Below are 12,975 nucleotides of genomic sequence, written 5' to 3'. Positions count from 1 at the left end.
CACCAGAATGCCATCTAGGTAACACAGGAAATATAACCTTTATTATTTTGGAGTAAAATTATTAAAATTTTAAATTTCTAACTATCAAAACAATAGTCAAATTATGGAAAGAGCCCAAATGTGTGCCATATATATATATATATATATATATATATATATATATATATATATATATATAATGGAATACTACTCAGCCATCAAAAAGAATGAAATCTTGCCATCTGCACAATGTGCATGGAACCAGAATATATTATGCTAAGTAAAATGAGTCAGTCAGAGAAAGACAAATACCATATGACTTTACCCACATCTGGAATTTAAGAAACAAAACATATGAACATAGGGGAAGAGAAATAAAAATAAAATAAGATAAAAACAGAGAGGGAGGCAAACCATAAGACACTCTTAACTATAGAGAACAAACTAAGGGTTGCTGGACGGAGGTGGGTAGAGGATGGGCTAAATGGGTGATAGGCATTAAGAAGGGTACTTGTGATGAGCTCTGGGTGTTATATAAGTGATAAATAACTTAATTTTATTCCTGAAACCAATTGACACTACATGTTAGCTAACTTGAATTTAAATCAAAATTTGAAATTTAAAAAAAAGAAATTTTAACTTTCTAAATAGAATGCATATAAACAAATGCCTATAAATAGAAAAGGATTTCCTGCTCTCCAAAGACAAGTTTAAGATAAATAATATTAGATATATCATTATAGTTACTTACATACTTGATATAGTAAAGAACTTATTTAACAAATACTTATTGAGTTCTTTCTCCTATGTACCAAATAACTTAGGGTGCTTGGCTGTGCAGTATGAATTTTACATTCATACAGATATAAAAACTGAGTTCCCAAGTTACAAGCTCTATGACTTCTGGCAAATCATTTAGCTATTTCCATCTCTAAAAAAGGGGGAATAATAATGCCTTTTTGTGGAATGAACATTACAGATAAGAGACAATATATGAGAATTATGAAGAACAGTTCCTAATACATATTTGGCAGCCATAAAGAAGACAGCATTAACTAATACCTATTTTTTATCCACAATTTCCATCTGATGAGATTTTTTTCTGCTAAAATTGACATTTACTCCTCAGAGTCACTCACTCATTCAAAAAATTTACTGATAGTCGGGGTGTCTGGTGGCTCAGACGGTTAAGCGTCCGACTTCAGCTCAGGTCATGATCTCATGGTTCGTGAGTTCAAGCCCCACATCGGGCTCTGTGCTGACGGCTCGGAGCCTGGAGCCTGCTTTGGAGTCAGTGTCTCCCTCTCTTTCTGTTCCTCCCCCCATTCAGGCGCGCTCTCTCTCTCTCTCTCTCTCTCTCTCTCTCTCAAAAATAAACATTTTTAAAAAATTTACTGATAGTCTATTTCATGCCCAGTATCCCCCAGACTGTGAGCAATGATAACATATACACCCTTAAGGAGAGTTCACCAGGAAAACAAACATGAAAGCAATTATAAAACCATGGAAACTGTCTAAAACACAGATATGGGAGCAAAAGAAGTAATGACTAACTGAGCGCAGAAGGAAAAGAAAAGACAAAAGGAGAAGGAAGGCTAACCGAGAAGAAGTCACTAAAAGAGTAAAATGAAACTTAAGACTAAGCTTGAAGGATGAATACAAATTGCTGAGTAAACAGGGGGAAAAGAGGAATCTTAACACTTTACATACAGCACAGAGGCCTGACAAAACTCTTCTCGGTGTTTAGATTTAGACACAATAACAAAGATCAGTTTATAAGAGACTTTAGGACGCCTTTGGTAATCTTTGTTTTTTGGTAATGTCTTATCACTAAGGAATTTTGAGCAGGAAAATGGAATGATCATCTTCATAGTTTAGGAAAATAACTGGCAGTACTGAGTAAGTGGGACAGTTAGGCAAATGTGGTTCAAGATAAACCTGAAAACTACTGCAAAGGTTGAGGTAAGAAAACTATAAAAGTCTAAATTAAGACAAAGACATTAGTAATTTAAAAGAAGGGAGACAGGGACTAATTAACAAAACTCATTGAAAGTGCTGATACAGAAAAGAGAAGTCTAAAGATGGCTTCCAATTTTTCACTTAAATTGGTAGTGGTACCATTAACTTAAGATAATTAATACAGTTAGCCAGTTAATTAGCCAGATAATAAGATGTGGAGTTATAATCAAAGAGTTTGCTTTTGGTCATAACACTGATATTTGACAAAGCTGATGGATGAATAAATGAATGCACAGTTGAATGAACGAACTAATCTCAGTGAAGGTCAGAGCAGTTATAGGAAAATTAACTTTAATGTTCTCTTTCCATGGTACATCAATATGTACATATAACACACAAGTGTCTTTTCCATTCAAAAGAGACCAATGTTTGACTTGATATTTTTTATATTTCTGATTTATATTTTAAAAGAAATGGGAGGAAAATTGGAAACTGTGCATGCATACTGATATTCTGTACATCCACTGAGGTCTGCAATTAGTTAAGACTCAAAACTAGATCTAGAAAAAAATACCAAACAGAAACGAAAAAAAAACCTGTAATAAGAATTCATAGGAAAATATAACATGATATTTATACAAATATCAATAGTAGCTAACACATATTGAGCACTTACTACATCTTAGGTAATAGGCTAATAATTTACTGTGGGCTAAAACGTTACAGAATTTTCACAAGGTCAAACATTTGGTGAGTGGTACAGCTAAGAAAGCAAAAGTTTTAATATAAAGATTTCTTTTGGAAAGGCCAGTTAAACACCTTACCAAAGGATTACAATTTAGCTAGGTCATCTCCTGGAAAAATAAGAAAGAAAAAAAGAGAGAGAGAATGCATTTATCTTGAATAATGAAACAGTAAAACAAAGTATTTATGGTTTTCAAGGTTTATGAGCATCTATGGTTTTTTAAAACATCTATCACTCCCTGGCCCTGTTCCTACCAAGACTCCTTAGAATCAACATATATAGAGCTCTTACAAATGGGAATGTATTTCTCATAAGGAAATAGTGTGAAGAGAGAGAGAGAGAGAGAGAGAGAGAGAACAAATGGGTTAAATTGCTTTTTATTGGTTAATGACAATTTTATTTAGTTCTTAGCTTCACCCTAATTTTCCTTGTTTATACTCTTCAAATCACTGTTATCTAAACTTGTCAGATGAAAAACATCACCTAGAGCATTTGTTAAAAATATATTCCTAACATGGAAATTATAATTCCAAGAATCTGTATTTATAACAAGTTCCCACTGAAATTCAAAACAGTTTGGCACATTTGGCAAACTCCCCTGGGTGTCATCCCAAATCTAATAAATCAGAATTTCTGGAGGAGAGACAATTAAATTTGTATGAAAATAACTGGGATTTGTATCAAGAAATCAAGAACCTCCCTTCTAATGTATGAATTTATTTAGAATCCCTGCTTTTTAAGCTATTTTCCAGGTATATATTAATGAATGATTGATACACTGATATTCTTTCTTTTACATAAATTCTTTTTTAAGTTTATTTATTTTGACATAGAGAGAAAGCATGGGGGGGGGGGGGCGGGGAACAGAGGGAGAGAGAGAGTAAATCCCAAGCAGGCTCCTCATTGTCAGTGCAAAGCCCTAGGTGGGGATTGAACTCACATACTGTGAAATCATGATCTGAGCTGAAATCAAGAGTCAGACACTTGACCGAATGAGCCACCCAAGTGCCCCACGCTGGTATTCTTTAAGAGAACTTCAACATAAAGCAAATATTTTTATTGGACTCAGGTAAAATTTTAAATATATATTTGAAAACCCCATCCTAAATAATATTTTATTCAATATGTGGCAAAACATACACGGGATCATAAGCAAACAAGAAAACAAACAGAAAGAAGAGGAAATGACATTCCCTCTGCCATATGTGGGCTCATCAATCTCTGTTACGGTTGCTCCTGTGGATAAATATTCCTTTGGATATAAAGTAAAGTGTGCTCTTAAAGAAGGTGGACAATCTCACTGCCAGGTATCCAAAAAAGGCCCTTGAACCTATAAGGGATAACTGGCCTTAAACACGTGGAAATAGGAACTCCTATCCTTCTGTAACTTGTTATTTTAAATTCTGAACTTTCAAATGACTGGATACTCTAACACAAAGATAGAGTCCAATAAATAGCCAAGAACATCCCTCTAGAAAAAAACCCAGGTGATAGTGAATTATATCTTATAAATCTAATTATATAACATAATTGCACATTTTTTATTTTTTATCTTTAGATCTTTAGAGAAGACTTTTTAAATTAATGTATTTATTTTGAGAGAGAGAGAGAGAGAGAGAGAGAGAGAGAGAGCGCACGAGCTGGGGAGAAGCAGAGAGACAGGGAGAGAGAGGATCCCAAGCATACTCCACACACTGTGAGCACAGAGCCCAATGTAGGGCTCAAACCCACGAACCACGAGATCATGACCTGAGCCAAAGTTGGATGCTCAACCGACTGAGCCACCCAGGTGCCCCTACAGCAGACTTTTAAAACACGTATCAGGGCACCCAGGTGGCTCTCTGTCTCTTTCTCTCTCTCTTGCTTTTTCTCTCAAAAATAAATAAACATTAAAAATTTTTTTAAAAATTCCAAACACATATCAACCTGGCCTCTGAATATATATATTCAGAGGTATATTTCAAGGGCCAAAACATTAACCACAGAGTAACATCTCCCTTCTTGAAGCCAGCATTTTTGAAGAGCAGAAATTAGTGTAACCTTGAATCTCAGGAAACAAGATTCAGGACTACTAGGATCAGCTTAAACTCCCTCAAGAAAAGTCTCTCTGTATTACCAAATCTGGAGGTTTAACACTTGACCTTTTAAAAGAGCTAATTATGTATAAATCCATAGTGCATGACATGTACATGTATACAAACTACTGTGAAGTCTGAATGTCCAGTCTAAAAACTTGTTCTATATCTAAAGCAAATACGGTTAGAGGGAAGAAGAACAAGAAAAGGAGGAGGAGGAAAAAAGGGAAGAAGAAGGGGAAAGACAGGGGAAGATGAAAGGATGAGCAAAAGAGGAGGAGGAGGTAAAGGACGACCGAGAGAATTTGGGGGAGAGGAAAAGGGAAGAGGAAGAATAAGACAGAACTGTTATTAAAGAACAATTTCTGCAAATGTTCTTCATAATTCCTCAGAACTATAATTAAAGTAACATAAAGCTCATATAAGTTTGCCTTTGAATAAATGTGAATTAATAATATAACTTAAATTGTTTAATATTGTTTTCATAAAAGTGCTAAAAATTGAAAAGACACTCCATTATTCCTATATAACATATAGCAAATTTATACATTACATAGATTATTATACAAAATGACATAGCATACAAAATTATATATGCTATACACCAAAATTTTTGGATCAGTATAAACATATAAGAATGCGTCTGTGGTTGGAATTCTAAGTAACTGTATCTTCCATTAAACCTGCGCAAAACCCTTTCTCAAAAGGTGCAAAATCTCGCTTAATGCTCATGGATAAAGCTCTAGTTCTCTACAATTCCAAAAATTAACTTAGTTTTGCAGGGTGTAATACTGTGCTGAAAGAACAACAAGAAAAGCTGGTAAGCTTTTGATTTTAAACACATATCACATAGTAAGTAACAACCTAAATGACTTGATCTTTGTTGCCATGAGTGACTGTCTTTCCTCTTCCAGCCACATGGAAAAGGTCTTTGGGATACTGCCCTACAAAGAAGCACTGACCACAAGGCCTAGGCCTTCTCTCTCTCATTTTATCAACAGTAATACCTCCTTTATTTTTACAGCACTAGAAAATCAACTGCTCAACAGAAATTAGCTGTCCAGATAAATATAACCTACTCCTTCAGGAAACTCTTTTTTGGTTATTAAAGCATTATTTTATTTGTTTATCCAACATATATTATTGTCAGTTCAAAACTCTGTGGCAGGTAAATAAGGGAATACACAGATGAATCAAATACACAGCTTCATCTCAACAGTTACTAAATTATGCACTTATAAATGAGTAATGAAGGTTTAAAACAAATAATTGTTATAAAAAATACTGAAATAATATGCTATGAGAAAGATTATATCTGAGAGCAAGGCAAATCAAGGAAAGAGTCCATGGAAATCATGTTACGTAGAATGGAACCTAACGATAATGTGAGATTTGAAGACCTAAAGCCACAAGTGAGGAGACATGTAAATGTTTTCATGCCAGAGATTGAACAATTGAAAAGGAAAAAAGTGAAACACACATGCTAGCTCAGTTTCGACACAATAAAGGGTATAAGCAAAGAGCTGAAAATAAAACCCAAATCATGAGGGACTAGACAAAAAATGTTAATTGAATAAATTAGTTGTTAGTAAGAAGCAAATGATTGGTTTGAGCAATGCAATAATATGACCAAGAATATAAATCAGATATTAGCGTGTGAAATCATCTGCGAGAGAAGAAGACAAAGGATCCAAAATAAAGAGAGAAAAGTATGAAGAATTCAAGCAGCAGGTAAGGATTTTTTTTTTTTTTTTAAGAAAGCTATATTACAGAGATACAAAGTAAAGGACTGGAAAATTGAACTGGTAAAGATCAAAAAGGGGATGAAAAACAAAAGTGACTCAAGTCCCCACTATCATGAAGATGGCAGTTTCTTAATCTAAACAAGGGATTTAGAACATAATGGATATAGGACTGGAGATGCAAATTCGGTGTTAACATATTCTGAAGTTGAGAGGCCAAACAGACATTCCCGTGGCAATATCTTTTGGTAGAGGAGAATATAAGAAAAGAGCTTGGAGATAAGAATAAGAGTGGAAAGCTCTCATAAAACTGAATAAAAATTCCCGGAAAATATAAGCTCCACAAAAGCAGGAATGTGGTCTGTTTTGTTCACTGTCACATCTCTAGTGCCTACAACAGTGTCTGGAACTCAGGAAATATTCAGTAAGTATTTACTTTAAGAATGGCATAGAATAAATCACAATGAGCTAGCAAGTGAGACACACACTGCAAGAGGTCAAGAGCCTCTTTTTATGTGAAAAGTTAGAAAAGTAAAAAGAAAATGCAGACAAGGGGAAGAGGAAAAAAAAGCATTATGAGTCATTAGAAAATCAGTAAGAGAATATTACAGAAGTCATAACAAGTGAATTTTAAGACAGTGGGAATTGTAAATTGTGTGTTCCTCAATAGAAATATTTATTTATACCTACCTTACGTGGTTGAAAATCGTATTTCACACAGTGCTGAAAACCTTTTCCTTTAGACTTCAGTGATGTAACTATTAGACAGTTGCCAACGAAGTGAGCAGAGTAACCAACTCCTTTGCTAGTACGAAAACTGTCAAGAAAATAGAATTGTTTAATATTCTCTGATACAAAGAACCATATATCTAAAAAGCATTATAAAAATAATATAAAACATTACTTTAAAATAAAACTCATTTCAGGGCACCTGGCCCCAAACATAGAATAAACACTCATTTCGTGGCTCAGTCACGCATCCAACTCTTGGTTTCAGCTCTGAGTCATGGTCTCACAGTTTCGTGAGTTAGAGCACCACCTCAGGCTCTGGGCCGACATCACCTAGTCTGCTTGGGATTCTGTCTCTTCTTCTCTCTCTGACCCTCTCCTGCTCATGCTGTCTGTCTCTCAAAAATAAACAAACTTTTTAAAAATCTGCATATAAAATAAAAACTCATTTTCCTATAGAGTCAGAAGGGGTATTACATGTACCAAATAAAGACTAAAACCTTTTAGATTTAGAACTAAAAGAAGTAATTTAAATTGAGAAAATAGAAAACTACAAAACCTATTGATATTTCAATGTAAAATATCACAAATACACAAAAACAAACTAATAGCCAATAAAATCTTACCAAGTAGATTTCATTTACCTTCAAGGACCACCAAAATTAGCAAATACAGAAACCATTTACAAAGCTACTGTTTCAAAAACAACTTGCTCTCTAATTCTACTATATCTTTCAAAATAGCTTACAAGTTAAAATTAAAAAAAAAAAAAAAAAAAGAGCCAAGTCTGATAAATGATGTAGGTAACTAAACACAGGAATACATTTTTAGTCAAAAGAAGAAAAAAGATGTATCTATGAAATAGTTACCTTCTTCTAAGGGGGCACACCTCCTAGCTGTAAATTGTACTCCTAGCACAAACTGTAAATGCTCTCCAAAATGATGGTCTTATTGAAATAAATATATGATCTGCCAAATGGCCATTCTGAAGTTCAACCCATTTATGTTTGGAGGTTCAGATTTTTGTTTAAAACTCTCTCATTACTACCCATATATAATCTTTTTTAACAGAGCTGATAAGCTATTAATAGCTCACATTTTTCTATACTCATATTTCTGAACCAATGTACAAAAGCACTTAATTATTCTCATTAACCTGATAGGTACTGTTATCATCCTCAATTTATTAAAGTTGAAAACACCGAAGCACAGGATCAATAAGTAAGTAGTGAAGATTAAGGCCTCAGACAGTCTTATTTCAGAGCACTGCAAATGTTAAATGAGGTAACACTTACATGTAAACACTTAAAATGCCTAGTATATGCTAAGGCAATCAATGAAAGCTTGATGTTCTCACTACTGTGCATTATTGGCAAACTAAAATTTCCAAGCTATCAGTCCTTACAGGTCAACCTACTGTTGGGTTCATCAACCCATTCTGTTAGTTATCTATCAAATAATTAATTTTATTATTTGATTGTATTTTCTTACATCATAGTTATTATTAACATTTTAAAGCATACCTTAATTACGCTCATAGAACAAGGACAGTAAAAAGGCAAAGTAAATAAAATCTGGAAGTACTTTTTTTTCCTCCCCCTTATCAGGGATTAGCACGTACACTAACAACCTCCCACAACTAATCAATATCGACTGATGTGTAGTGGACAGAGAAGGTTTGTAACCCTTAACTTTTAAACTGTAATTGGAAAAAAAGTAGTGAAGCAGGTTGCCTAGAATCAACAGCAAGAAATACATAAATAAAATAAATTTATGTAATTGTATCTTTATAGTTTTAACATATACAAATATAAACACACACACACACATCTTCTACTTAATATGTTGCCTTGATACTCTTACATATTTATAAAACTGAAATACTTAAGACAAAAGTACTAAAATTAAATATATTACTTACCAATAAAGATAAGGTTTATCCTTATCAACATTAATGTTATTTAATGGATCCATACGAAACCAAGTATTTAGGGTGAAGCCATTCTGATAAGGCCACTTTGCAATAGGAGGCAATGCGATTGCCTACAAGGCAATGGAAAAAGATACAAAAGTATCAGTTAAATAAAATGTGACAGTAACTAATTTCAAATATAACCTTTACAGATCAAAAAACAATGAAGGTATAAACATCAGAAAATCATGGACGTATCCCCTGCCAATGGCCTTAGCAACTTCTGTATCACCAGTTTCATCATTCAGTCTACCAGACCCTAAATTAGAACTTAAAGACTGCATTAAACTAAGAGATACAGGGAAGAATTTGAGCCAAGCTGCCCTTCAAGTTTCTAGACCCATTCTTTCCACCAGAAAAAAGACAGGTGGTCCAAGAGATCATTTGTTATTATCTCCATGGTAGCATGAAAGAGACCTAAATCACATATAGTTGCAAACACTAGTGAACCAAAATACAATGGAAAAAAAAAAAAATCTCACAAGAGAAAACTCTAACCTTGAGTGATAATGAAATAATAATAGTCTTTAGTCTTGCTACCACTCATACCAAACACACGTGAGAGACTCTAGAATAGCATTTTCCTCAATTTCATTGTGGACTTCCAATAATTCCATGGATAAATAAGGATCTCTATTATGGGCAATCTCTTCAACAAGACAGTTAGCTATACTGAAAGACATTCTCTTAATCAAATTTAGTATATAACATTTAGAATAAATGCTTTAGGGACCTGAAATCTCTCATTTCTAGCCCCTACTACTATACTAACCAAAGCCTTCTATAAGTGCACATTGCATCACTAGCCTTTTTCTACTCTTTTGAACTAACTAATGCATACACCCTCCCTTAATCAATGCACAAAAGCTAACTTTGTATAGTACTGCCTTTGTGCAACCAGGCACATTTACTTCCAAAGCATTTGTGCCTGATCGTAACACTTATTTCCTTCTAGTCCCATTGTGTTAATGGCATGTCTTTGGGGATACCTTTGTGATTCTGGAGTCAAGCAGTCTTTACTCTTCCTCCCTATTTCCTTCTACAACATTCTGGTACCCACAATTGGATGTCCCTCACTGTGCCAAAATCTATATCCCTCACTGTCCCCTAGTCTAACAGACTCCAAAATCTGCATTCCTATTTTTTGTGATTTGCAAAAGAAATAATTCTGATGTGTAGATGGAATGTTTTCAGTAAACTCACGAATAGAAAAATTCACTATTCCTAAATTAAGCAGATTCATGAACCATCATAATCATGAAAGACAAATCTAAATAAGTATATCCATAAAGGTCACAGAGCATATAAAATGTCATCTTACATTTGTCATTCACCTTTATGTGAATCACTGTGTACAATTCCATTCCAAATTGCTCATATGAAGGCAGCATAGCTCATAGAAAGGCACCTCCACAGTATAAAATGTACTTTAGAAGGCCTAGTACATATGGTTATTTTAGAGGGAAAGTAAGCAGTGTCATTATTTTAGCGATCCAAAGACTGGTCCAGACAGTCAACAGTGGTCCAGACAGCCTGTACTCTCTAGTTACTATCACGCTCATCCAGAGGTAAATGATCAAAAACACTATAATGGTAATAAGGATTTTAAAATCAGCTCCTATCTGAATTTTTCAGCAGTTCAATAGCAGAGGTAACATACCTGGAAATAAGCCAATCTGTTGTTAAAAAACAAAAAAACAAAAAACACTGCACTTAAAAGTCAGGAAAATTTTAGTTCAAGCTATGACTCTGCTTTTGCCCCTGAACAATGTTACACTGTTGAGGCTGTTTCCTCAACAAATGTAACAACAATAATGTCATTTATCTTATATATAGCTTGTATGACTCAAATAAAAAACAGTTCCTTCTTTGCTTCCTCTTCTACAAAGAATATAGTCTTAACTGAAACTACTCTTTATGAAAATGAGTGACGCAAGGAAAACCAAGAAAAGAGTAATTGGTAAGTGTTAAGTCCATCAACATCTCCTGAATGTGAATAAGTCAAACATATACTACTAACAGCATATAAGCAAAATCCTTTGTGTGTGTGTGCATGTATGTGTGTTTACATACAGATAGAAAATATTCATAGATTTCAGGTAAATGGTCAAGTGGCTAAAAACAGAATGAGGTGCAACCTTACTGAGGCAATTCAGATAATTTATTAAAACAAAGTTTTAACACTCTGTTTGGCTGTAAATAAGACAGCAACTTGCTCATATTTCTGTCAAAACACCTTGCCCTTCTCTTACCCCTTGAAGTGAGATCTACTAGATGCCAGATCACTAACAATTTTATAAAATGTATTAAAATAGATCTACATATGTAAACAGAATTATTACATCTAAGAAAACTGGTACTTTCTTACGGACAGTGACAGTTTTTCTCTGTCACATACCACAATGTACGTTTGATATGTGTTCTACCCTAACAATCTGATATGTAAAATTATTAGCTTTCATCTGGAAAAAGATTTTTAACTTTCCTATTTTTGTTTCTCAATTTTTATTTTTCCTATTTTTGTTTCACAATTGTGTTAAGATTGGAAATTGTAACTCTAAAAAAAGGTAACGAAATATTAAGAGAAAATATGAAATTACAGGAACGGCTGATGAAATGGAAGATTACAAAGATGCGTATAATAAAAACCAAGGAGCAAAAAATATTTACATGATGTTTTTTAACTTATATAGTCCTTAAATGACATATTATTTCATTACAGTCTCATAGTAACACTATTCCATGATAAAGTACTAGTGTTTCACATGAAAGTAAGCCAAGAAACATTAAGGGACCAGTCCTCGACAGTAATGAAGTAGAGGATCCGGAAATCAAAACCAGTTCTTCTAGTCAAAACTTACACGTATTCTCTACAATCCTACAATGTAGATAAGGACAACGAAATCAAGCAGATTGAGACAGTTCTTTGCAAAGAACAACAAAATGGATAAACCTCCAGCTAGGACTGATCAGGAAAAAACCCCTCCAGTATCAAGAATGAAAGAGGAGATTAAACAGATAAGAAGGGGATATGATGATAAGCTTAGGCCAATCTATTCAACAACTTAGATTAACTGTACAAATTACTTGGAAGACACAAACTATAAAGCTCACTCAAAAGGAAATAGAAAAGCTCCCTGTATCCATTATAAAAATTAAATTCATAGTTTAAAACCTTCCCCAAACAGAACTTCAGACCTAGATGGCTACCATAGTGAATTCTAGCATACAGTTAATAAGTAATATCAATTCTACATAAACTTCTTTAAAAAAAAGAAATTAACAGTTCCCATCTCATTTTATAAGAAATTACCCTATCACCAAAAGCAGAGAAAAATATTATAGGAAAAGAAAACTATACCCCCAAGTCACTCATAAAAATAACTGCAAAGTTTCTTAGCAATACCTTAGCAAATCAAATCCAGTATTGTATTAAAAGGTTAAAACATAGTGACCAGGTAGCTTTTATCCCAGGAACACAAAGTTTGGCTTAACAATGAAATGTCAGTCATTATATTTTACCACACTAGTAAGGATCAAGATGAAAAACCATACGATTACTTCAATAAAATCAGAAAAAGCATTCAGCAAAATTCAACACTAATATCAACATATTGGTAATTAAAAAACTTCCGTTACATAGGAACAGAAAGGAATTTCCTCTACCTGAAAAAGGACATGTCTTAAAGCCTAATTACTAATACCATACTTAATGGTGAAATACTTAAAGCTTTCCCTACAGCTAGAATGAGTCAAGGATATTACTGTATTAAA

General features: G+C 33.7%; 1 protein-coding gene across 4 annotated transcripts in view; it reads right to left on the bottom strand.

Moving 5' to 3' along the window:
• Positions 1–12,975, bottom strand: part of NBEA (neurobeachin) — a 673,234-nt gene that overhangs the window by 576,151 nt on the left and 84,108 nt on the right. For all 4 annotated transcript variants that reach the window (XM_049646794.1, XM_049646795.1, XM_049646797.1 and 1 more), the window contains 2 exons: positions 9,151–9,272; positions 7,191–7,317 (listed from right to left, as the gene is read on the bottom strand). In XM_049646794.1, coding sequence (XP_049502751.1) covers positions 7,191–7,317; positions 9,151–9,272 — 249 coding nt within the window. The remainder of the gene's footprint in view (positions 1–7,190; positions 7,318–9,150; positions 9,273–12,975) is intronic.

The sequence above is a fragment of the Panthera uncia genome (genome assembly GCF_023721935.1).
Source record: "Panthera uncia isolate 11264 chromosome A1 unlocalized genomic scaffold, Puncia_PCG_1.0 HiC_scaffold_16, whole genome shotgun sequence".
Lineage (NCBI taxonomy): Eukaryota > Metazoa > Chordata > Mammalia > Carnivora > Felidae > Panthera > Panthera uncia.
This window is presented reverse-complemented; position numbering and strand designations above follow the sequence as displayed.